Source organism: Theobroma cacao, chromosome 8, assembly GCF_053813885.1.
Source record: "Theobroma cacao isolate CCN51 chromosome 8, ASM5381388v1, whole genome shotgun sequence".
Lineage (NCBI taxonomy): Eukaryota > Viridiplantae > Streptophyta > Magnoliopsida > Malvales > Malvaceae > Theobroma > Theobroma cacao.
The window spans coordinates 1,582,272-1,607,782 of NC_142646.1; the positions used below are offsets into that span (position 1 = coordinate 1,582,272).

Consider the following 25,511-nt stretch of genomic DNA (forward strand, 5'->3'; position numbering starts at 1 on the left):
ATCCAAAACAAACTAAATTCTATAGTAAAGAAAGCATTGAGAAACTATTCAATAATTTCCTCCATTTTTCCCCCTCCAAGCAATTAGGATTGCTTTCTAATGCCAGTGCCGTTCCAATCTGTTTGATCTCAACAAAATCTGTCCATTTTGGTGTGAAGCTAATGACATAAAGCACAAACACATCGTGATCAAACTAAAGCAACATTAAGGTATAGGGGAAGTAACATTCCACAATCAATTACCGTATACTCAAAGTGCCTTGCTAAGCCAATATAACATTACAAGAGATCAGCACCTGCACTATATCTATCCATATGCATATCCAGCTATCTCACAGATTTGACGAATTAAACCAGATAGGAGAGAGGAAGGTACAGAGAATCACATGAAACGACAATAACTACTCTTGTAAACTGGTTAAAAGAATGAACAATCTAACCATAGTTGATATGCAAGGAGAATCAAAGTGCAAATACACTTGATATATGAATCACAATAGATATTTTCTTTTTATTGATCAGGCTTTGAGATTATATTTTGATTTAGACATATTTTTCCCCCTAGACCCCTACTCAGATATTATCAAAGATGGTTTAAATTGCACCACGTGGACTTCAAAGGTCCAGGTGCGGCTAAGTTTTCTTTCCCCGAACACAATTACTGTTGTCCCTTGATTCCTTGGTTAAAATCACTGTATCTTTAGCTGATTTTTCTCTCTATCCTCTTCATAAGGGTTCTTTCAGACTTGGCCCCATTAATTTAAGAAAAAAAGAGAGAGAAAAAGAAACAATAAATTACAGCTAGGTATGAGCTATTCAGCTCCTGTGTCCTCAACCGATTTTTTATATTCTGGCTTAAGCTCATAAGTTCCTTGGTTGGTGCCCCTCTTATTGTACACACAAAGCTCATTCAGTATCTCTTTCAGGAATTGCTGCAGGGAAGGTAAACAAAAACAATTTCAAACACATGAATTATCAGCTAACAAAGCACACACATAACTGCATAAGGTAAAAACAAGAATTACAGGATATCAACCATCAAAAAGAGAAGTTTAAGAAAACACATGGGTCATTTCAAATTCTTGCCAAGAACTCCTTTTTCATTTTAAAAGCAAATTGCAATTTTCAAGATACTGGTCAAATTGTATAGTGCAGCAAAAAACACTCAAGTCATTTTTCAAAAAAAAAAAAAACACTCAAGTCATGAGTATAAATAATAAGATATATCACTTGGAAAGAGGAAGAAGAAACAGAGCTTGAACACGGAGGTAAACATGCGGAGATGACGATAGGAGGGAAGGTAAGAGGCTTACAGCAGGCTGATCAGTCTCTTGGACAAGTTGCTTTAAAGCCCAATTTGGTTGTCTTTCAAACAGCTTGAACATTATATCCTCCAACTCTCCACGATCCCGTCTGGTTCTCTTCATATCTGTTTGTTTAACTGGCGCTGCTTTCTTCTTATCCTGCTTAGAGAACATTGACAATAAGAAGTGTCAATGTATACTTCCAAACCAATACTAAAGCATTTAAAGAGTAAAAAATTGACAAATATCATTCTTTGGAGACCACGTCTCAAAGTACCTTGGGGTTGGATGAAATTAAGCCAACCATTCCAGGCATTGGCCTCATGTGTACTCCACGATCATTATCAATAACCTTAAAATGGATCAAGGACACATAAATAAGATATTTGGCATCATATAACATTTAAACAAATATACCTTAGCCAAAGCAATGTATACTAACTGACCTACCTGTATTTGTCGATTCTTGATCATGGACTTATTTGTCCTTTCACGACACAGCCTCCCATACTCCTCGAGGTTTTCCTCATGTGGTTTCATGTCAAATTTATGTTCAACCTTTCCTTCCATTGCAACCCTACCTGTAATGAAAAGAACCAAAATAGAGCAGAGGTCACAAACAAAAGCACAGACGCAATTCTCCCAACCGCTCTCCAATGATAGAGAGAGGTTAGACATTAACACAGAAGTTATCACAACCATACATAGACATGGTGCATAAGTTAGAGGAAAATGCACTAGCTACTTCTATGCAACATAGCATGCCAAAGTTAAGGATTATTAATTTTTCCTGATAGATATGTAAAGTAACCTTCTATGCATAGCCCGTGTCTGGTCCCCCACCCTTGCTTGCATCGGTGTTCACTAGCATAATTCGTTTTAGGAGAGAGTTGCTTTCCTAGAATAAACTCCAACTTAAACTCTTCAAAAGTTCCTTGTGATTCACATTCATCATGCTAATTAAAAGAAATATTCCACAAAATACTAAATATCCGTTTTAGGGGTATGTATAAGAATTCCCCTGACAAATTTAGCAATAAAATATTCCCCTTAATAAAGTTGTGGACAAGAAAATTGATTCTTAATGTGCACATTACACAGAAGTTAAACCAACCTTGCTATACTACAGCAAGTGCACCATGTAAAGAACAACACATTAATAAAATCACGAAAGTAAGAGAAATGTCAAACGCAGTTTTCACAGGAAAATCAATTCAATGAGCAATCTCTACTTCAAGTCACTGTACAAAGTCACAACGGAAAGCTAATGTTAGATTAGCAAAATTAAGAAAAAGAACTGCATTAGATACATGCAAACTTGAGAAGCTATAGAAGCAATTAACCATAATCCTTACCTTGACTTGATTCAGAAAAGACACACATAGGAACAAAGTCTTTAAACATATTTAAAGAGTAACTTTTCGGTATATTTCCACTCTCGGATCCAGCCATCTCCATAGTAAACTGATCATCAATCGATAAACTCATAAGAAAGGAGAAAACGACAAAATCATTATAATGTAAACTGATAACAAGCATGTAACCAAATCTCTTCCTTGCTAGCTTATGCAATCAATTATAGAGAAATCTTTTACTACTATAATTTTCCACTTAAAAATGAGTTAAGGGCGAATTCATGATTAATAAGGAAACGGATACATCTACAACTGTAATTATGTGTTCAGGTAGCAAAATTCATAGATCACAATCTGTTATCTTCAAAGTAATTATTCTCTAATCACAACTATCAAGGGTTTTCCTAGTAAAAAGCCTAATTGAAAGCTGATTTAAACACATTAATCCATAAAAATTAAATTAAATTATCCTAAAGAGCAACTACAAAAATAAAAAATAAAAAGCGCCGCTAACAAATTTATAAACAAAGTGGTTAAGAGTACCTGGAGAGAAGAAGGGTCGTCGGGTTTGCGAGGATCGAGGGAGAGGACGACCTTGGCGACAGGCTGAGAATCGGAAGAAGAAGCGGTGTGGCTCTTCCATGACTTGGCCACCACCACCGGGCACTTCATTAACCACACCGATCTATCCGCTTTTCCTGTCTCCAAAAAGCCGCCGTGACTGTGATCTTCATCCATCTTCAAGCTCTGGTTATTCTTAGCCTCTGTAAACTGTAAGTTTCTTGTTCACGTTTATTTGTTGGTAAGGTTCCGCAAAAGCTTATTTTGCTTCAGTTCCTAAGCCTCCTTGCCAAGACGGTGACTTTTTTTTTCTAATGTTTTTTTGACTGTAAATTGCTTAGTTGAGGGATGAATTGGACCCTAACGAACCGGACCGGACGCAACGAACGTCAGGACACCGGCTTTTGGGGGCAAACAGAGGCAAACGTGTCTTGTTCTAAAGCGGTAAAGCTAGTAAAACAAAAGCACATTCGTTCCTCCTTTAACACAAAAAAAAATAAAAAATAAAAGTTTAATGGACTCAGTGTCGGCTGAGGTCAAGGCCTGTTCGGAGCTCTTGGGCTTGAGTTAAGGCCCGTCCTGAGCACATGGGCTTGATTAGTTAGGTTCATTTTGGATCTAGGTTTTGTTATGTCCAATAAACCCATGGTTCAGCATGGCCCAATCCAATGATCTCTTTTGTTGAGTCCAATTTCTAGATCTTCTTGTAAGGTTTTAATCATTTAAAAAAAAATCTTTGAATTATGTAATTAAACATTTATTTTTTAATTATATCTAAATAAATTCTTATCATTTGATTTATACTCATACAAACCTCTATCCGTAACGACAAATTGATAATCGTCAAACTTAATATTAATTAACATTTTTATTCATGTCATATATGACGTGGTCAAAAAATAAGTTTTTTTTAAATATAATAAAAAATAAGAATTTAATTACAAAAATGAATATAGTTCTAAAACATTTTTAGCACTTAAAAAAACCTTGTTGCAATGTAAATGATTGGCTTGGGGACAGAGGTGACATCATGGATGAGCAAAGCTAAAGGGGAACAAAAAAGGGGCTTTCAAACCTTTTTTCCAGTTGTTTTAGTTTGTGGGTCAGGGTGTGTTTACTTTTTGGGTATAGGTTTCGTATCAAAGTAGAAATCTTGGTAATTAAGAATCAAAACATTTTGTAAGGTTGTACATAAATAAGGTGATGGAGAGGATATTTTGTATTGGAGAAAAGGACACTGAATAAGATTGCAGAACAAGACCGTATCCTCGTTAAAAAAAAGTAAAGAATATTTAGAAATTATGGGGAAAAGAAAAAGACAAAATATTTAGATGGTGTCGATACAAATTATTTAGGAATTAGACGAAAGATGTAAATTTTGAATTAGGATTCAAAATGGAGAAAAAAGTTATACGGGCAAGAAAACTGTATCATACAAACGTGGGACATGCTTTTTCATTATTCAATGTTGAATTCCACTAACAATCTTATGTGAAATTTATCATATTATCCAAATATATTAGTGTTTTTCCTACGTATTTTATGGAATGAATCTCGGGTTTGTAAATTGTAAGTATTTCTCTTATGTTTTTTGAATTGAAAGTGCAAGTTAGTGACAAGAGATATTAGAGTTTATACAACTCTCTATTAATGTGGGACTCTTATAAAAGATATTAAAATTGAAATATGTTAAAATTAAAGTGGTTTTTTTTTTTACAAGTGAAAGAGTTTGTATCATATAATTAAAATAGCATAGAATGTGATAGATTTTACTTTAATAATAACAAAGTTTACCTAACTTTTCACTGATGTGAGATTCTTATGAAAAATATTTAAATTAAAATGAATTTTTTTCTTTTAGGAGTAAAATAGTCATTACAACAAAAATAGTACATAATTAAAATAAAATAAAATATTACAAATCTTATATCAATAAAAATAATATAAATTTTGAATTTATAAATATAAATTTTTGTCTACTTAATAGAACATGACTTATAAGTTAGAAAGCTTAGCTCATGACACCATAAAACGTGCGCACTTAGGAAATAATGGGTTAAGAAACAATAATTGCGCAATACGAATAAGTAGTTTTGTTTTAAAAAATGTCAAATGGCACAACCCATTATCCACCAATGAAAAGAGAACACGTGTCGAAAACCCATTATCCTCCCACCAACTCACAATAATATGGGAGCCACTGCTATAATATCCCCCTATGGCCCGTCCTTTAAGCCTCACTTCGCAAAGCTCTGGCCTTTAGCCCTTTCCAAAATGGACCGCCTTTCTCTCTTCCCTGTTCTTCTCCTGTTCCTCCTCTCACCCGTTGTTGCTTCAGCCGTCGTTTCCGACGTCGTCAGCGAAGACGATCCTCTGATCCGTCAAGTCGTGTCCAACGGCGCCGGGGAAGATTCCGATGACCACCTCCTCAACGCCGAGCACCACTTCACGCTGTTCAAATCCAAGTACGGGAAAACCTACGCCACGCAGGAGGAGCACGATTACCGATTGGGAGTCTTCAAGGCTAACCTGCGTCGGGCCAAGCGTCATCAGCTCCTGGACCCAACCGCCGTCCACGGCGTCACAAAGTTCTCCGATTTAACACCGTCGGAGTTCCGCCGTCAGTTCCTTGGCTTGAGACCGCTCAAGCTCCCAGCCGATGCTCAAAAGGCCCCCATCCTTCCAACCAACGGCCTACCTACCGACTTTGACTGGCGCGATCACGGCGCCGTTACAGGCGTTAAAGACCAAGTAATATATAAACTTAAAGTCTTTTGTTATGCGGATAATCCTTTATACTGATTAGTCAAAATTTCTTCCTTTTTGATGATTAGGGCTCGTGTGGATCATGCTGGTCGTTTAGTACAACAGGAGCTCTGGAAGGAGCCCATTATTTGTCGACAGGGGAGCTTGTGAGCTTGAGTGAGCAGCAGCTTGTCGATTGTGATCACGAGGTTCCAATCTTCTTCTTACTTTTAGTTACAGCTTTTGAATATTTATCTTTTCTTTTGTTTTAATTTACCCTTTTTCTTTCCATTAACAAAGAGTGAAAGCTGGCTTAAGTTAATAAGAGAGTGAAACTTGTCTGTCACAGGTGGTCATTAACTCTAAGACAACTCCTTTGTATCATGAAAGATCATTTCTTTACATGGCTTTGGTTGCAATTCTAGTGCTAGAAAATTTGCTTAAAACTCTGGGTGTTGCTTGGTAGCTTTGACTAATGCCTTATGGTGATTTACCTGACAAAAAATCAGCTCAACTGAGATAAGAATGTGTGTAATTTGCAGTGTGATCCACAAGAATATGGTGCGTGTGACTCAGGGTGCAATGGTGGGCTTATGACCACTGCCTTCGAGTACACCCTAAAGGCTGGTGGACTTGAGAGAGAGGATGACTACCCTTACACCGGGAATGACCGTGGAGCCTGCAAATTTGACAAGAGCAAGATTGCCGCCTCGGTCTCTAATTTCAGTGTCATTTCCGTCAATGAGGATCAAATCGCTGCAAATTTGGTGAAGCACGGTCCACTTGCAGGTAAATTTCCATGCTTTTTGCAGTGTTGAGATCACTTTTTGGCCCAGATTAGCAGACGGAATATAAACATGTGTGCTTTGGTTCGTGCAGTGGGTATCAATGCAGTTTTCATGCAGACATATATGAAAGGAGTTTCATGCCCATACATTTGCGGGAGGCATTTGGATCATGGGGTGCTTCTTGTAGGGTATGGTTCTGCAGGTTACGCGCCGATCCGCTTCAAGGAGAAGCCTTACTGGATCATCAAGAATTCCTGGGGAGAAAATTGGGGAGAGGAGGGATATTACAAGATCTGCAGGGGTCGCAATGTTTGTGGAGTGGACTCAATGGTCTCAAGTGTAGCTGCCTTGCAAACAAAGTCACAGTAGATTTTCTTCGTAAATATTAAGTAGATGATAATGCAACTTACATATATTTCCAGATTTATGCCAGTACTTAAGACTTTTGCATTTGCTCTGGCTGGAAACTGAGTACCCGATAGGTGGGGTGTATGCTAGAGATAATTAGTAAATAGTTGTGTGCTAATTAAGACTTCTGGGATGTAACACTTGATGTTTACCTATATATGGAAAGGGTAATGGTCCTAATGGATGATCTCTGGGTCAAGCCAATGGCTGAATACATTCGTTCTTTGGTTTTGATGGTGGTTTTCTTTGACCAGTAAATTAAAAAAAAAAGCCTTAAAAATTTAAGAGAAAAACGGAAAAGAAACCCAGTGACTCCCATTTATTATTTGCTAGGCCAAAAAAATATTGAAAGCAAAACAAAGTCTACTAGGTATTAGGTTTCTTGTACAAATAAATATCACCATTATTTTCATGGTCTTCCATGAAAAAGTAGCAGCAAAAAGAGTCAAAAGAATCAATTTGTTACATGATATACATACAAGTGTCGCAATTATATTTTGTTTTCCAATTGACAGACAATTTCCATAACCAGCGGTGTGGAAAAGACAATGGCATTGGCATCTCACCTGTACCTGTAAAGAATCTCTACTGAACAAATTACAACATTGACAAACGGAGGCAAGTGAACGAGCTTGGTCGTCCCAACACTTTGCTTCCTCACTCTTAACATTTCTAATCCCAATACGCAATCTCACCGATTCCTATACAGTATCTTGTTTCAGATCCAACTATATTTTTTGTATCCTACCTTAGGGTTTTTTTTTTTTTTTTTTCCGTCCTTTCAGTCATCTTCCTCACTAACTAATGCAAATGAAAATGGCTGGAATTTATATCCATCTCCCTCATAGAACTTATTCTGAAACTCCACCCAATGAAGCCTCAATGCGTGTAAGAATGCACTGAGGGTTTCCATCACTAGTAGCACACCGACCGTTGCACATATGAATACAAATATGCCAATAATAAGAATAATGATATTGTTGAACCTGCAACCGTTCACATGATAATGATAATTTCGTTTAAATTGGAAGTACTTTCTAATTTAAGTAAAAATGTGTCAAAGAGAAAGATACTTACCCCCAGGCTAGAAGTAAAACCTTGTCGTAAAATACACTTGACAGCTCGGAATGGGCTAGACTGTAAAATGCAAAATCAAAAACACCGAGATGCCGTTAAGAGCCTAATCTTTGCAAGGAAGGGAGATGAAATGATTTTAAAGTTGTTACAACCTACCTTAGAGCCCACAACCGCAGATATGAAGCTGTATTAGACACAGCTCCAAGCACAAATTCAATAGTGTGTATCAGTTGGTGCACAAAGACCTCGCTGAACTCAAATTCTTCATGGCTACCAGAACCATGATGCAATTCCATTTCAAGAGGGTCATCGTCAGAGCTATCTAATAGTGCATAGGATTGACCACGGTGCCTCTACATCAACATTAAATGGCATGACAAGCAATTCAAAAGAAGAGTAGCAAAGCAATTAAAATATATATAACAATGGGGTATATACACAATCCAACATGTCATTTATAGCGAAAAGAGAGTGTTGTCCACATACTTCCTCATGTTGCTTCTTTAAAAGAAAAGGCTTTGGAAACAACATCCATGGTACAGAAACAAGAGCTGCTAGCAGTAACACAATCTGTTAAAGAAACACAAAATCGATAAGTCTATGTTGAATAGCACAAAAGAAAACTTTCACATGGTTAACAATACATGAAATAAACCTGGAGAAACTTCTGACCGAAGAAAAGCTGATTTTCACCGAGATCATCTGTAGGACTCAAGAACATATATATCATCACATGATAAAGATCAGCTTGAGAACCAGTGCACCATTTCACGACTATAAGGAGTGACAAGTATCCAAACAGACTGTTCAAAAATATCAATTGAGGAACAAATTGGTACCTAAACAATGTTATAATTTATTAAATCAATATGTTAAGTCACTCATAAATATTTTGAAATAGTATAGAAACTGAGATAAGCATTTTTCCAAGTATTCTACAAAATCAATCATTGTGGCTCACCAAATGTTGATTTCATTTTTGAAAAATTTTGCATTGAAGTAGCTCAATATGATTCCAAGATTCATCTGAGCTACTCCAATCAAAATTGACATCTTCATCTTCAATGAGTTAAGAAACGGTAACTCACTCCGAGTACCATGCCACTTAGGATCCACACCAAAAGGATAAGTGGCACGTACTTTTACTAAACCCGCAGTAGAAGCATCGCTGCAATGTAAAGAGATGAAAGTAAATAATTCAAAAGGGAGGACAACAACAAAGTCAGGTTTCTGCCGATCCACTCTTTATCACACAGACAAATATCTACCTGCAAGAAGGATCATGGCATCCATAAGCAGAGGGCCCAAATAGTTCAAATGGGACTGAAAAGAATTCATTATATATCAATCCTGTGTAGATTGAGAACAATGCCATCATCATAATAACATAGCGACCACCAAAAATCATTTCTGTGATGTCTCCAAGCTTCTGTTATTGATGAGATAAAAAAAAAATAAGTTGTAGAAACAATATGATTATGAGGAACATGAAGCGCACTGCCAAAATAACCAGGAAACTATTAACCAGTTACCTGACTAGAAAATTTCTTTTCTCTGATTATGAAATATGACGTTGCCAAACACAGGCATATACCATGGCCCCAATCACCAAACATAACAGCAAAAAGGAAAGGGAATGTGATGATAGTGAATACAGCAGGGTTCGCTTCTTGATACTTTGCAATCCTGCAATAATATTTAGGTCAGCTCTTTCCACAATGATTTGGTTTAGAAGTGACATGTCAAAATTTAAGTAAAGATGTCATAGCAATAAAACATCTAAAGGAAGGAAAAGATCTCTTAATGCTAATCAGGAGTCAGGACATGGATAGCCGGAGACAAGGCATTATGAATATCAACAGAGCCATTGTCTCCTTAAATACGATAGCAGCAACTATCAAAATGACTAACCCATATGCATCCACGATTTCTTGAAAAGCAGAAGTAAATTTGTTGGTGTGGAAATACGTAGGAGGTGATTCCTTTGTCTGGAGAACATGAAATATGGTCCCAACTTGTGAGCTGCTGTCAATAGTTGCCTTCTGTAAAACATTTTGAATCTGCAAAACCAAGCCTAAGATGATTAAATTTTTTATGTTCAAGTTGGTTAGTGCAATATTAACCAGGAATGCTATGCAGCAGAGAAGAAATTATTACAGGTTCAAAAAACAGACCTGGTTTGTTGCAAAAACAGGGCACCAACCTTCAGCAACAAGACATTTTCTTGAAACATCTATGCTGAGCATATTCAACGTGTGATAAATGGATTTTTCTTTCTTCACCTACATAATTAGAAGAAACAAATTCCAGTGACTTAAGAAAGCACATACTTGAAAAGAACTCAGTAAAGGTTAAAGCTGGCCACAGAAACCGACATGCAACCATAAGGACATGAAGTTAAAACATAGATAGAAGCATTTGCTTTTCAAAACAAAGGAATTAAGTCAACTTCAACAAACCAAAAGGCTCCAATTCTCAAAGTGATAGGCGATTGTCTGCAACAAATTGCTCTGGTGCACCAGTCCGACATCAATGGTAGTTTTAAGCTCTTCAAGTCTTCCAGACACCTATAGATAAGAGAGGTTACAAAATTCAGATTGCTCTTCATTTGACAAGAAAAGAAAATTCAGATTGCTCATTATTTGACAAGAAAAGCATAAAATGGCATCCAGGCACCAATTCAATCAAGCAAAAATACAAGTAAATTCTGAAACAACAAAATGTTCATGTGACAGGTTGGTGTGACAGCTGGGCATTATTTACAAACATGAAAAGAGGTCGATGCAACCTCTTAATGACACTAACTTCAAGATAAATGCACATCATTAAGTTGTTATCATCTTTCAGCATTATGACATAGGTGGTTTCCTTTCAACAATACTACCCTTGTCGCTTTTTGCTTCTGCACAACTTTAGAATTACGCTCCACCTTCTATTATTTTCCCCAAAGACAACAACCTTCTTCAGACCTCTTCAAGAATTAAAACAAAGCCAAACACCAATTCAGGCCAACAGACAAAACTCAGAACTCCTCTTAATGAACAAAGTCAAATACCAAAATATTCAAGCATACACATTAGACCAGTAGATGATTTACAGAACATCATAATAATAAGAAAATAAAAGACAAAAGCAGCAAAACTGCTTGCACTATCCTCAAGCTTCAAATTCCATATAAACATGAGTCCTGATTCTCCTGAATTCTAAAGAAGGTACAAAGCATACCTCTGTAATGATCTGAAATTGTTTGCCTAGGTCCTCTGTGAATGGGTATCTGTTTGCTCCAAAAACTTCACAAATTTTCATAATTTTGTTCCTTGCTCTTTCACCAGAATAAAAGACAATAAACACATTTTTCTCAACCTGTAATTGCAAATAAGAACGATAAACGTCTCTCATCTCTGAACATAAAATTGACGAAACAACATGCAGGAGTAAAAGGAGATGAAAACAGTAATACATAAACTGATAGACACAAGTAGCAAATTGATGCCATACAAACAAACCTTCTGAGTGAATACAAAATTAAAGAGAAAGTATGCATGAATAGAAGAACCACAGGTGAATTCCACTCTGAGAAATTTTAGATCTACAATGGTAAATGCAGGTATTAACCTTCTCCCCAGATGCAGGATCAGTGACAGGATCTTCAACTACAGATTGCTTCAAAAAGACATTTCCTCTGGTTGCACGAAATAGAATTCTTTCAAAAGCCAATGATCTTTCTCTTGAGACAAGACCACTGACAAATCCCAGCTTAACTTGCTTAGATGGATCAGTGACCATTTCCTACAAAAAGTAAACACCCTAGGCGTTATGTAAAGAAGAATTAAAGGCATCAGAGATACTAATATAGAAAATATAAAAACTGAAAACAATACTTGCTCCAATAATAATGGACTGTCAATGGATCCTTCACCCCTTTGCTCAGCTTCAGCTTCTCTCTGCTTAGCTGCAGCACTGCTCTGAGCTGACTGAAAAAATTCACCAGCCTGAGATAAAAAAACAATACCATTATAATAAATGCATTATGTACCTTGAGATATCACTCTCCAGCTCTAAGAAATATAAGGCTCCTACTTTAAGTAACAAAGAAAGGCGATAAGCCAATTATCTTGAAATACGGAATTTAAGATTTTCGCTTCTACTGCCTTAATAACCAGCAAAATGCAACAAAGCAACCAAGAGATGTCAACATACCTTCTGCATAACTAACTTATATTCTTTTAGTTCATTGTAACTTTGTTGCAACTTCTCATGATTTGCATTCATCTCTATCAACTCTGCTTCAAGTTCTCCAAGTTTCACCTAGCAATACCACATATAAGGTTGCTTTTCAATGTGACAACAAAAATGTTAAAATCCAAAACATCCATTATACCTCTAAGTTATCTAAATCAACATCATCATTCCTCGCAGATCTAGTTGAGGGTGATAAACCAGCCTTTGTCATCTGTTCCTTAAAGAAACGTAGCTTGCGTGCCATTTCCCCGGATCTCTTGATCTGCATCATACAATAACACTTAAGGTACCATAAATTTTAAAAATTAACCCAAAAAATTAGCATATATCTCCAAGTATTCAGAAAATTTTATGAGATCATGCTGAATCGGTATCCAGGCAGAGTTTCTCATCAAACATTCCACTGATTTCCGCAAGTGTATGTGTTAATTTCAAATATATACGTTTTATAAGATGAGAATTTGAAATTAGGCTTCAAAACGATCATTGGGGGCAGAATTTCATGGATAATACAAACTTCAACCAGAAATCAAAATTGTGAATCTAAAGGACCTGTGTAGCATATGTTCGTTGGAACGGGCTCTTCTCCGAATTGAGCTGCAAGAAAAATATGAAAAGAAAATCAGGTAAATCTCAAACATATTAAATCTATAGATTTTTCAATGATATCTCAAAAATTCAAAATAAAAAAAATTAAGAAATCGAGAGAACTAACGTCTTTGAATTGAAAGAGGCCGAGATCACCGAGATATGAGATGCTGCGATGAGCTGATTCAATAGGGATGATGAGTTGCACCAATTGCATTGGCTCCGACCGCAGCAGATCCATCGTCGGACGCTGTCTTCCCTCTCCCATTATTATTATTATAAATCTAAGAATTTCTTTAGAATTGTAATTATTAATATAAAAAAATCAAATCTACATATTAAATGTGAGATTCATGTACAGGAAATATCGTAGCCGGAGATAATTCGCCGGAGATCGATCCTCAGGCGTCTCACGACCACTGGTGATGTTTGCTTGTTCGTTTCTAGCTTCCTTTTTATTTTTCTTCCCCTTTTATAATGTTTCCATTTCGCCGTCGTTTTCACGCGCTTTTACTTTTTGGTGGACGGTAAGGAAAATAGAAATCACTTAACGATGTCGTTTCGTTCAAGTCTCTTCAACGTCTAAAATGCGGTCCCTTGATCTTTACCACTCGTGGATCGGACGGTGGCCTATTAGTCACCCGCGGTCAATTGGCGCCACCTCTTTTAAGGGAATTAAGGGGAAAAAAAAAAGAATTCTCTGAAATAAAGGAATAGAATCTTTTCTTATAACCCAAATAAATGTGGACATATGGGCCTAGAAAACACCAATTGTAGGGTCCAAGGAGGCGAGCGAATGATTCTCGTTAGATTTTTAAAAAAAAAAAACCAAAATCATTATAAATTTTATTGGCCTATTGACGATAAGCTTTAATGTTACTTTGTCACGGGTGCCAATTTGAGTAAGATCCTCTCTACTACTAGAAATTAATGAAAATATCCATTACTTTAATTGTCTTAAGAAAATATATGATAATTAATTTAAAAAATTACTTTAATTATAAAGAAATTGAGTTTGCACTAAATATATATAGTTCATAGAAGCAAGAGTATTATATATACATTTTTTTTCCTTTCTTTTTGCTCCTGTGGCTATATTGCTTCAATGAAAGGAGTCACGTTTTGAGAATATAATCATATTCATTAAATTAAGCTAAAACTGAGAGAGTGGGCCAATGGGCAACCGGCCTTTGATAATGAAATCCTTATGCCAATGTTTCAGTGGCTGTATCCTGCAGTGCATGCAATAAGCGCTAGCTTTACATGCAATAGCAGGCCGGTATATATCTTTGGCATGGAAAATCACAAACGGTAGGCTATATTCTGATGAAACAAAACCCAAGCTTTGGACCACAAAATTTTGCAGCACAGCTGCACGCAAACCACACAGCCAAGGAAAGCCAAGAAGGCTACCCCAGTAGATTCGCATGCCGCTGAAGACGATCAGTCCTACGCCAAAAAAAAACCCATAGTTCACAAACCCTATATGCATGCCTACTGTCGGAAACCCTAGTACTTGTCCTGGACGCTACTTGCCTCCTCCTCTCAACTTTATAGGGGCCAACCCCTCTCTCTTCTCCCTCTTCGGTTCAATAATTTTGGGAAGTTTCTCGTAAAGAAATTACAGCACCACTTGTCTGCTCTGGATCATGTTGATGATTATGCTAGACTTAGTTAGGTTCTGGTCAAGCTAATGGGCCATTTTGTTTGTTCTGTTTCGTTTACTCCCGAATAGCTCATCTTGGAAAAAAAAAGCATCTTTTCGGATTCAATTCCTGTGTCCCCAAGAACAAGATCTTGTGATTTATGACTTGGGATTTTCGTCGCTTACGACAATGATTAGGCTGATAATCAACTGATCTTACCTGCTAATTACGCAAACTAGGAAGGGTTTGAGAAAGGGAAAGGATCGGCTAAGTTTAAGCTAGCTTCTGTTCTTGTTTTGTGGGGGCTGCGACAAGTCTTATCATCCAAGAATTAGGTATCATATTCTCCCGATGCATCTAATTTAGGGTAGTGAGAGTCAATTCCATGTCGTGTCATAACCCAGGGGAAAGCATTGGAGTAGCCCACATGCGCATCTCATCTCCTTCTCCCTTGTGTCCGAATCTTGGAAAATTTTACCATATCTCTCCCACATGCAACACTTTTCATTCATGATTTTACCTCAACTTTATTCATGCACTATTCCTTTATATGTATAAAATCTATTAAATGATCAATAACCTAATAGAAATTAACCACTAAAAAAAAAAGTCAACATTGCAAAAAAGTCAAAATAAAACAAAGAAAAATGAGATTGGATTTAATAAATTTCCTTCAAAACCCATTTAAAAGGATTAAACAAGGATAACAAGTAGGTACTTACAAATTTGCCAACTCCAAATTTAAATTTGTACGTAAACTCGATTGATAATATTTGTTTAATTATGTATTAATCATACAAATCAATTAGTTAAATATTTACTCGAAATAATTCATATAATTCTTTCATTATTTTAACTTTCTAAATGTCATAAGATTTACTGTTGTAAATATTAGTCCGGTTTCTACCTAACTTCGACTAAATTTTTTTGATTATCAATAATAAATTACCGCTTCAAAAAAAAAAAGCTATAAGATTTATAGTAGACAATAGGAGAAAGAGGAAAAGAACATGACAAAAAGGCACTTGTAAATTATTTAAAAAAAAATCTTAAATGAGAGAGAAATTGATTCTATGACATAGAATCAAGTTTGGCTAAAGTTAGGACCTAAAATAAATAACCATGAATATTTCGTCTTGCTAAGGTTAAGGTAGGTGGGGCACCTTACTAAAATTTGACCCAATGCCTTGCTTAAGATTGCTTTGCTAGAGGAATAGGTGTCTCTCAATTGCACTTACATCAATAAGTCTATTCAATTTTATAAGGTTTTCCCTACGGCCTTGTCATACTATTTGTGACTTCGAGCTATTGCAATTGTCCTATATATTATACTTTTTATCTTGTCATTATTTCTGTCCCTCTAAGTCAAATATTCATATCCTTACTTGCAAATGAAATAAAAAATCGTGGAATAAATCACACCGTATGGAGAAAAAACCTAATCCGAGAAATTCAAACTATATACACCTATAAAAATTGTTTTGCATACGCATATACTCGTGTTAAATAAATATTTTCCGAGTCACTCTCAAATAGTCTTTCTTCTCAAATGATTTAATTTCAACCAACATACTAGAGGAATAACTTCTTTTTTTCTTTTTTTTTTGGCTCAATGTTGTTTCCTCAACCACTTTTCATTAAAATTTAACACACAACCCCCCTCCCCCCTCTTAAAAAATACTGCTAGTATACTTTACATTAAATATAGATGCAATTCCGAATTATTGCTAACGAATTTTATGCTTGAGGAAGTAAATTTTATAATTAAGACGAAGAACTAGATATAATACCACGAGGGATACATGGAAACTACCTATATTTGATTTGCAGCTTTGGTATTGTAAAAGGCAAGGGGAGATAAAAAAGAGCCGATTCAATGAAAACCTTCCCGTGAGTTTGCCAGCAAAACGACATTCTAAGTGCAATTTTACGCTTTTTTGTCAAGTATATATAGGTAATCTAACTTGGTTTAGAGCCTATAGTTTGATTAGAACTGCGGCATTCAATGATAAATGGACCACCAACATTAAATTAATCATATTTTATACCTAGAAGATTAACCAATAAGCATAGTTCGGTTTATAGTAAGGTCATGAGCTTGAAATAGAATTATGTTTAATTCTATTGGTTTAAAAAGCATGGATGAGCATTGTGTAGCCAATTATGCTCGTGAAGACCAAGGGGATATGAAGTTAATTACCATTCACTGCAATCATATTGATCCTTAAGCTAAGCTAAAAAAGGCACCAAATTTTGCTAAATTTGTAAAGTAGTAATTTGGCATGCAGATTTTCATAATGACCTAATTTGTTTTTTTGTTTTTGTAAAACAGGAAACTTTACTTAACATGATAGACAAATGAAGGAGAAGTTATTACAAAACAACGTTAAAACCTCTAATAAGAGAGATTCTTGCTTTTATCGAACCGTCTACTGTACTGTTCGCTGCTTCTCTTGGGTCATAATGACCTAATTGATATGTTGAATTATACTTATGAGAGAAACCCCACTAAAACAAAGTCCAAAAATAAAGGGTAATAATAAAGAGCACTAGGGAAAGAATAGACTAACTCAATGACAAGAAGAATAGAAACTCACGCGGGATACTGCTCCTAACCTTAAACATAATCATCAGGTGATAGAAAATGAGAACACTGGTTCGAGTATTAAACCAGAGGTGCTTGCTTTTAACCTACATATTTTTTGGCGGTGAAACTCACAGAAAACCTGGTAAAATCTGTCAAATTATTGGCGATATTATCGCTTACTAATGACAGGATCTACGTCAAATAAAATTATACAGTCTTATCTCTTTCCATGCTAACGGAAATGATGGAGCAAACAGCTTTTGTCATTGTTGTTTTTATTTCAAAACCCTCACTTGATTTTGGGGTGAAGCTCTCCTCAAGATATCGTATTCTTGTTAGCCATGATTTCCTCAGTGATTGTGAATCTTGACATCTTATCACTCTTGCCCTTTGCGTAATATTGATGCTCGGTCCTTTTCTTTCTTTCTTTTTTTTTTGGGGGGGGTGGAGGGGGGATGGTGGTCCGGGGGTAGGTATGAATGTTGGGATTTGTAGCTTCTGTCATGAGTTCAACCTATGAACTATTGCAAAGGTTCACTAAAGATACCAGTCTTGGTTTTGGAAGACAACAAGCTCATATTCTGCAATTCTATCTTAGAAACATCGGTGGACAAAGAAGTGCACCAGAAAAATGGAGGAAAGTAGCGAAGGTAATGAGAGAAAAATGATGCTTCTAGGTCAAGTAGGTTGTCGTTTCATTCCTCTATGGCATATAGTATAAATATCTTACTTATCTTCTATGAAATTCTACATAAAAATTTTCCTCTAAATTTATTTTCCCTACACTGAGATTGCTTTTCCTATCTGTAGATTTAATTATCAGCCATGGGGATAGTGTTATCATGCATTTTATGATGTTGAAAAATCATGATGTTCTACCATCTGGGAATATTTCGAGTTCTAGGTTATGAATCATCCTCATACCCTCCATCGAAGACTTACTATGATAACTGAACAAGTTAATCCAGTAAAGTTCGAAAATGTCAAAATGCATTGAATAATTTCTCAGTAGCAGCATGAGACGATCACAGCCTACATAATCTTCCTCCCTCATTACTATGGTTCATTACTCCAAATGATAACAAAACTAAAAACAGCAAAAACGACATGGAATCAAAGAGAGTTCATCAGTTGATGGGTGCAACATCTTCATGACTGAAGATGATCAGAGCACATGTTGTGAGTCAGAAACTGAAAAACGTAGGAAAGTTTCATGATCTTTCTGTTTCTTCCCCATGTGATAATTCTAGAAGCCTACAGAAGCATCTCTGGACACCCATCCACTCATCTGTACCTTACCCTATATCATTAGTCTCAGACTAAATATAACATAGTAAATCACATGCACAAAGTTGCAGAAGCATTAAAACTTATCGGCTAATGAGCAACGGCTTCCCATTCTAGCAGAGGGTCACATCCATGCACGTCTATTCAAGTAGCTGAATTTGATTTTATTGCAGAGACAAGAAGCTGATCTAAATGCCCACTAAAACACGTCTGTTGAAGTATAAAAAGTTTGTGCATATATATACGTACACATTCTCAAAAGGAAAAAAAGAGGGAGGAGGTCCTTCATGGTGTTGCTTTTTGGGAACGAGCTGCCAGTTTTTCATTTGCCAATGCATGAAAGACTTGTAAAGCTGCTTCATGCACCGCCTTTCTTTTCCCTCTTCTCCAGGAATTGTTTAGAGAGTTATAAACTAAAGGGTTTGAAATTTCTTTGCTTAACCGAACACGAAACCTCTTTTGCGTCCCATTTTCCATCCGGCAAGCAAACGGGTAAATGGGAAAAAGCGGCTTCGAGTTCAACACCAACCAGAAAGCAGATTCAAGATCGAACCCACAAAAAGAAAGAAAAAACAAACCACCATAAAGAAATCCAATAAGAAACAAAAAGCACACATCCACATGCTAACACTAAGAACACTCAAATCGAAAAAATGAAAACAAAAAAAAAAAACAAAAAGGAAAGGACTACTCATCGATCGTAACAAAAACAAGCACTGAAAATCTGAATTGAAGGCCTAAAACGAAAAAAAACAAACATCCCCCAATATCATATGCATCCTCAGTTTCTATTCTCATTCAAATTCTACGCTTTCTACTTCGGTGGGTGTTAACAATTTGAACATAATAGTAAAAAGGACCACAACAAAATAACAATGAGCTAGGGAGAGCAACAATCAAGAGTTCGTTTATGACAAATGAAAGTTTGTTAAAAAGGAAAAGATCCCCTCCCATAGAGAGATAGTTGGAACATTTGGAGACAGGCCTGTAAATCAAGACCTTGGAGGTGGGAAGAATTGCGTACCAGCAATGAAAGCGTTAAGTGGAGCTGGATAGAGAGAAGGGTCGAGCATGCTTGTGCCTGGATTGCTCGAAGTCGTAGCGGTTGTCGTTGTAGCAGCTGCAGTGGTTGCTGCTGTGATAAGATCGAGTGGCTGAGAGCTTTCACCGCCGCTGGTGTAACGACTTTCAGGGCCTTGATCGTAGAGAATTCCCTTGAATACATGTCCTGCTATATTCACAGCCGTTTGATAGGCGAACTCCTCATCTGCATCGTCCATGGCGCTTACTTTTACGCAGCGGAAGACTGCTGGAGAATTCACTTCGGGAGGGTATTGACCCAGTTCCAACCCTAATTTTCAAAGTCCAACAAGATAAAATAATCAAGAGCTACCAAAAAATATCCAACTTACAAAAATGAAAAGAAAAGGAAAAGAGAAGATTTTCTTTGAATATTTTTCCGAATATTATGGGACTTTTTCGTCAGTTTTACCAGTAAACAGTGCCAGAATTAATGGAAAAGAAGAAAAGGAAAGGAAAAGCAGGTGGGTGGGTGACTATGGAGATAGACTTGCTCACACGCAAATGATATGGTTTTGTTGCCGTACTGCTGAAAGTCATGGGAATTCCTCAAGATCTTACCAAATTAAACTCTGTCAAGCTAAGTTAGCAGTATACGGTTCTTGAAAATTCTCCATCATAGACCATTCCAAGATTTCATTTCAAAGAATCCATCAATCTTTCTTTGATGTTCGTTTCTTCTTTTTTCTTTTTATGTGAGTGTTTTGTTTCGGTTTTGTCTTTGTTTGTATTGTAAACTACAACTTTACCTGACGTGGTGGGGGATAAACGAGTGCAGGCAAGGGAGGGAGCACCTTGATTCTCTCTCTGCCTTTTCGGATTCTCTCCTCGAAACTGTTGTTGCTCTTGTTGTTGGTTTTGCTGCTGCTGCTGTTGTTGTTGCAAAGCTGCGAGTTGTTGTTGCCTCTCTCGCCTTTTAGAAGCAGGAACCCAAGTACTCTTAACGTGAGTTTGGCACTGAAACCCTCGGCTCTTGCAACAAGTCCTGCATCTCAAATGGGTACAATCTTTCTTAGCTTGGTTTCCGCAATCTTGGCAGTTCATGCCTCCTTGTCTCATAACCGTAAAACCTGCTGATCTCGAAGACGACTCATCAGAGAGGTTAAAGCCGCTCGTTCTTCGACTAGGACCCGCTCCAAACGAGTAGTTGTTCACGTTTTGCTGTTGGTAATAATACTGTGGCCATAGCTCAAACCCTTTGTTGTAGATCTCCTCGTTTCTGTACAAATACAGGTTCTCTTCTTTATCTTCTCCTTCTTGCTTGCTTGCAGCTGCTCCTTCTCGGCCACCTAGATAGAAGAAGCCAGCCATTTGTTACACCCAAAAGCTGAAACCAACCTCAATTTGGACCAAAAATCCATAGCAGAAACACCCTATTTAGTACCGCCCCCCCAGATCACTAGTGTGATGAGCTGGTTGGATTTTCCCTGGGGTCTTTATGGGTTTCAACTGTGGAAGCTTTTTCTGGTGGGTTTTTAAATACCACTGTTAGTCTGTGAGTGTTTGTTGGGGGGCTTTGTTTTGACCCGATCTTTGTTGTTTCTGCTATGTCTGACCTGACCCCCACACCACACCACCCCTCTCCCCCCCCCCCCCTTCCCCTCTCCCGAATTTACTAGCAGAATTTAGTAGAAGAGCTGTTTTTCTTCTTTTCTTTTTTGTGATCTTTGGGAAGGATTCTCTTTTTTGCAGCTTTTGAGGTTAAAAATGTTTTTCAAGATTTTTTCTTTTAGGGTAAAACAAACAAACAAGTATGGTTTCCCCTTGACTTACCCCCCTTCCCTTCTCTCTCCCTTCAATTCCAAGCAATAATGGCACGGAATTAGAGCCCCTGCAACGCCGCCATGAGAACTGCACCCGCTCTCTGCTACACTCTCACCTCATTTATGACAAAACCAGCTCTGTTTCTCTCTCTCTCTCTCTCTCTCTCTCTCGTTCTTTTTATCTCTATCTAAACCCCAAAAAATAATACAAAAAGAAAAACTTGTGCTTGTTATAACTCTCCGGTTTTTGATTGAGTAATGAAAAGAGAGAGAGAGAGAGAGAGAGAGAGAGAGAGAGAGAGCAAACAAAGAAAGACAAAGATGCAAGAAAATGTATCTCTGGGCACTTCTCTACAGTCTACAGTTCTCTTCCAGTTTCAATGAATCTAATCACCTAAAGGCTCGAATCCCCGCCGTTGCATGTCCATCGTACGCTCCCTATTCCCCCCACGTGGCACAGCATCAGCTTTTCCTTATTCGTCCTTGCACCGGAAAACCCGCTAGTACTTTTTCTGACCGTTCCTGTAATTGAGATTGATTTTCCCCTTCTTTTTTTGGTTTTTTGTTTTTTCTTTTCTACTAATGCAACAAGCAATCTAACCTGGAAAAAGGGAAAATATTAATAAGAATTAATCAAACACACCTTAACGTCACCTTTGTCGTTTTCTTTAACTATCACAGACAGAGCCATCAGTTCACATCTGTGACCATTACCGAATCCGACGGTGGAAAAAATTGCCTGTCGTGAATCGTGTTATCGATTGGAAATCTCTTACCTGTCCCGTGCGGGTATTTGTCCCTTTGGTTTTTTTTTCCCCCGTCAATGCCTCGTATTCTTCTCAAAATTCTTCCTGTAATCATTTTCTCATTTGACCCGAAAGTCACATTTCCACAATTTTTTCATTAAATAAATATATAAATAAACCACTAAAACGATTCCGTTTCAAGGGTTGTAGGTCAACACCTTTGATGTTATATTCAACAGAACTAGGTGACTACATGCATGAATAATGAAAACAATGAGTTTGGCAACACTTATTTTAGTCTTAGATGGGAAAACATTTTCCAATTATTCTTCACGTTAATTTCATATGATTTAAACTAAATGAACAAGCTTATATTTCCAAGTTCACATTTGATTGAACCAAGACTTGAAATGTATAATTCGTGTGAGATTAATTAATTTTAACAATTATACATATTTTTCTCCTTTTTATTGACAAATTTTTGTCCATCTCACATTCAAATCACACAATCATTTTTTCATCCACTAATTTTAAAATTTCAGATAAAACAAACTTATTACTAAAAACATACATTTTCATCATTTAAACATTTCTTGATTATTTATTTACAATATTATTTCTTCATCATTTCTCGATTTAAATACATTTGACGGTATTATTTACATACTTATTTACGGTATTATTTACTTATTACTAAAAGCTTATATTTCCAAGTTCACATTTGATTGAACCAAGACTTGAAATGTATAATTCGTGTGAGATTAATTAATTTTAACAGTTATACATATTTGTCCCCTTTTTATTGACAAATTTTTGTCCATCTCACATTCAAATCACATAATCATTTTTCCATCTACGAATTCTAAAATCTAAGATAAAATAGACTTATTACTAAAAACATACATTGTCATCATTTAAAACATTTCTCAATTACTTATTTACGGTATTATTTCTTCATCATTTCTTGATCTAAATACATTTTATTGTTAATTCTCATTAAGAGAGTAATAATCGATCAAATTCAATTCATAGATTTTTTTTTATTTTCTCCATAAATAAAAAATTTATCAAATATTTCATGTTTTTAACTAATAAATCATTTTGACACAAATAAAAAAGAAAAATAATCGTAACCCAAAGTCTGAAATCCACATAAGTCAATGAAGAACTTGATTTTATTCAATGAATCGTATTATTCACATTACTTTTTTAAAAAAATATAAAAAAATACTAATAATTTGTTCAAACTTTATATCCAACACACTTTATATGCTATACGTGTGTATAAAAAATTATAACATGTAAAATGCAACTAGGACCGCAATTTTGTCACCAACTACTACATTCCCATAGTTCTACCACAAAACTAGGAAAGTCATGTCTCTATCTAATTCATATGTATTGACTATAAGGGAAACACGTAATTCCTAAATTTTTTTAAATTTTTTTGAATATTTACGTTAAAATTTTTATCTAAATTTTTGTACAAATTAAAGAAATATTAGGTATATAGATTAAAGTTGAAACGTAACTACAGATGACCATGCTCTCCATGCCTAACTAGAAAAGGACTTTACTTAACCCTGGGACCAAACTGAACCCTTTTGATTATGAAACAATCACGTGGAAAACCGCGTGAATTAGCGGCCACTAATAATTGGATTTTAATACTAATATAATTATGATTATCAACAGGTACGGACGGCGGCCTTAGTTCCCCCCCCCCCCCCCCCCCCCCCCCCCCGCCCCCAACCCGAATCGTACCACACCAGCCGCTTGACAAAACAGGCTTTGGCCAATGCCTAATCAGAACTTTTACTACTATACTTAAAAAAAGTAATCATGATTAATTAGTAAGTAATATGAACCAAGAAATCAACGCAGAAAAAGTTGATTATATTTATTTGGTAATTGTAATTAGGGGCCCGAGGCAGGCAATGAAATGAAAGACTATCCAAACCCTTTTTCTCTTTCTTCTTCCTTTACTGTTGACTCTCTTTGCTTATTATTATTTTTTTTTTGTTGTCGTCTGCATTGCCTAATACTGATTAGATTGTTTATTTGAAATGTAGGAGACATGGAGCTCCAAACTTTGATGGGGAAATATTGGGTTCCTCATGATTTTATACACTAGGAAGCCTAACTTGCCTTTTTCATGGACAGGAGAAGGAAAGAACTAATACCCAATTATCCCTCTTCGAGGTACGATGAAAGCTACGTTCCTTTCTTTTTTGCTCATCGTTTTGAATTTAATGAGTCTTACATAAGGAAAAGGGTGTGCCTGGCTTCATGTTTGCATGTAGCAGGCTGCAGCTGCTGCATTACCCAAATTCTGAGGAACCTAGCTAGCTCTTTTTTTCCCTTTAAATGTTCTTTGATTTTCGGTACTTTTTTTTTTTATATATATACCAATATTTGCTTATTGATGTGTTTGAGGAAAACAGTACCTTTAAAAGTAATTTCGTAATTAAAAATTAGGTCGTTTTTATTACGTCGTCTGTATTTAAAGGAAATTTCAACTTTTATTTACTATTTCATGTCTCTTAACATAATTATCGTAACTGTACAATGATGCCTACCATTGTTTACGATAGGGTTAGGGTTGGGTTTGTGGTTTTACTCATTTTCAAAAGGGCTTTGGGACGACCTTATGGAGCCATTAAAGAAGAAAAACTTACTATCTTGCAAGTTGTGCTAATTTAGGTTCTTTTTGACAAAGGTTCTTTAATGTAGAGATTAGGGAAGTTATAACCAAAGGTCATTTTCAATAGAGTTATCATGAGGTGTCACTTCTGCTATTATTTCTTATTTATCTCTTTTTTTGTTGGCTACTTTAGTTGATCAAATATATCAATATAAAGTAGAGAAATGAAAAGTTGAAAATAGTTAGTAAGAATCAAAATATAAATTCATTGTCTTATTTTGTGAATGGAACTCAATCTTTTATTAATTACATATTAAAACATAACATGGGTTCGAATTAAAAAATAAAAATCAAAACCCTTTAATTTTAATTCTTCAAATCATATAAAAAAAATTGATGGAATCCAAGCAGATCAAAACAAACATATTGAAACAATCTCATGACACAATTTAAAGGGAGAGAGAAAGCATCTAAACAAAGTACCTCATATAGCCATTTCCTCAAATTGAGTGAAAGGTGAGCGGCTATGGAACTGAGTAAACCATATTCTTTTTTTTTTCTTTTTTGTTTTTCCTTTTTCTCCGTTAGTTAAAAAGTGAATTAAATTAGAGTGAATGCCAAAATTGGTACGTAAAAGATAAAACGGAGAGGCCAAGGCAAGACATGAAAGACGGAGAGAGAGAGAGGACTA

At 36.1% G+C, this 25,511-nt stretch overlaps 4 protein-coding genes across 7 annotated transcripts; 1 reads left to right on the forward strand and 3 right to left on the reverse strand.

Moving 5' to 3' along the window:
• Positions 1 to 486: 486 nt before the first annotated feature.
• On the reverse strand, positions 487 to 3,647 carry LOC18591474 (Transcription initiation factor IIF, beta subunit). 2 transcript variants are annotated; one of them, XM_007017609.3, is made up of 6 exons: positions 3,202 to 3,647; positions 2,659 to 2,767; positions 1,754 to 1,884; positions 1,581 to 1,655; positions 1,313 to 1,465; positions 487 to 931 (listed from the first exon to the last, which is right to left on the reverse strand). In XM_007017609.3, the coding sequence occupies exons 1-6, from the start codon at positions 3,394 to 3,396 to the stop codon at positions 812 to 814; spliced, it is 783 nt and encodes a 260-aa protein (XP_007017671.2). In that variant the 5' UTR covers positions 3,397 to 3,647; the 3' UTR covers positions 487 to 811. The 2 variants fall into 2 exon arrangements, with proteins under 2 accessions (XP_007017671.2, XP_007017670.2); XM_007017608.3 differs by having other exon boundaries at positions 1,313 to 1,462; positions 3,202 to 3,643.
• A 1,792-nt stretch (positions 3,648 to 5,439) lies between these two features.
• LOC18591475 (cysteine proteinase 15A-like) lies at positions 5,440 to 7,344 on the forward strand. Its single transcript, XM_007017610.3, has 4 exons — positions 5,440 to 5,970; positions 6,054 to 6,173; positions 6,507 to 6,753; positions 6,844 to 7,344. The coding sequence occupies exons 1-4, from the start codon at positions 5,494 to 5,496 to the stop codon at positions 7,119 to 7,121; spliced, it is 1,122 nt and encodes a 373-aa protein (XP_007017672.3). The 5' UTR covers positions 5,440 to 5,493; the 3' UTR covers positions 7,122 to 7,344.
• A 161-nt stretch (positions 7,345 to 7,505) lies between these two features.
• Positions 7,506 to 13,512, reverse strand: LOC18591476 (V-type proton ATPase subunit a2-like). Of its 2 annotated transcripts, none has more exons than XM_088809340.1 (18): positions 13,195 to 13,512; positions 13,032 to 13,076; positions 12,619 to 12,741; positions 12,438 to 12,545; positions 12,119 to 12,229; positions 11,853 to 12,026; positions 11,463 to 11,600; positions 10,697 to 10,804; positions 10,412 to 10,519; positions 10,149 to 10,297; positions 9,770 to 9,923; positions 9,506 to 9,666; positions 9,199 to 9,405; positions 8,893 to 9,040; positions 8,724 to 8,807; positions 8,394 to 8,590; positions 8,238 to 8,297; positions 7,506 to 8,146 (listed from the first exon to the last, which is right to left on the reverse strand). In XM_088809340.1, the coding sequence occupies exons 1-18, from the start codon at positions 13,333 to 13,335 to the stop codon at positions 7,942 to 7,944; spliced, it is 2,421 nt and encodes an 806-aa protein (XP_088665466.1). In that variant the 5' UTR covers positions 13,336 to 13,512; the 3' UTR covers positions 7,506 to 7,941. The 2 variants fall into 2 exon arrangements, with proteins under 2 accessions (XP_088665466.1, XP_007017673.1); XM_007017611.3 differs by having other exon boundaries at positions 8,893 to 9,076.
• A 5,842-nt stretch (positions 13,513 to 19,354) lies between these two features.
• LOC18591477 (protein SHI RELATED SEQUENCE 5) lies at positions 19,355 to 21,243 on the reverse strand. 2 transcript variants are annotated; one of them, XM_088809214.1, is made up of 2 exons: positions 20,462 to 21,243; positions 19,355 to 19,938 (listed from the first exon to the last, which is right to left on the reverse strand). In XM_088809214.1, exons 1-2 carry the CDS (start codon positions 20,976 to 20,978, stop codon positions 19,580 to 19,582), a joined length of 876 nt encoding a protein of 291 aa, XP_088665340.1. In that variant the 5' UTR covers positions 20,979 to 21,243; the 3' UTR covers positions 19,355 to 19,579. The 2 variants fall into 2 exon arrangements, with proteins under 2 accessions (XP_088665340.1, XP_007017677.1); XM_007017615.3 differs by having other exon boundaries at positions 20,417 to 21,242.
• Between the last annotated feature and the right edge of the window lie 4,268 nt (positions 21,244 to 25,511).

Excerpts from the sequence above, each read along its gene's own strand:
- LOC18591474 (XM_007017609.3), bottom strand. The coding sequence starts at position 3,396 with ATGGATGAAGATCACAGTCACGGCGGCTTTTTGGAGACAGGAAAAGCG. Across the intron at positions 1,885-2,658 it reads CTTTTCTGAATCAAGTCAAG|GTAGGGTTGCAATGGAAGGA; the intron begins GTAAGGATTATG and ends TTTTCATTACAG. Across the intron at positions 1,656-1,753 it reads TCAAGAATCGACAAATACAG|GTTATTGATAATGATCGTGG; the intron begins GTAGGTCAGTTA and ends ATCCATTTTAAG.
- LOC18591475 (XM_007017610.3), top strand. The coding sequence starts at position 5,494 with ATGGACCGCCTTTCTCTCTTCCCTGTTCTTCTCCTGTTCCTCCTCTCA. Across the intron at positions 6,174-6,506 it reads TTGTCGATTGTGATCACGAG|TGTGATCCACAAGAATATGG; the intron begins GTTCCAATCTTC and ends TGTAATTTGCAG. Across the intron at positions 6,754-6,843 it reads GAAGCACGGTCCACTTGCAG|TGGGTATCAATGCAGTTTTC; the intron begins GTAAATTTCCAT and ends TGGTTCGTGCAG.
- LOC18591476 (XM_007017611.3), bottom strand. The coding sequence starts at position 13,335 with ATGGGAGAGGGAAGACAGCGTCCGACGATGGATCTGCTGCGGTCGGAG. Across the intron at positions 12,546-12,618 it reads TTGATTTAGATAACTTAGAG|GTGAAACTTGGAGAACTTGA; the intron begins GTATAATGGATG and ends TGGTATTGCTAG. Across the intron at positions 9,406-9,505 it reads TGCCATGATCCTTCTTGCAG|CGATGCTTCTACTGCGGGTT; the intron begins GTAGATATTTGT and ends TTTACATTGCAG.
- LOC18591477 (XM_007017615.3), bottom strand. The coding sequence starts at position 20,978 with ATGGCTGGCTTCTTCTATCTAGGTGGCCGAGAAGGAGCAGCTGCAAGC. Across the intron at positions 19,939-20,416 it reads TTTATCCCCCACCACGTCAG|GGTTGGAACTGGGTCAATAC; the intron begins GTAAAGTTGTAG and ends TTTGAAAATTAG.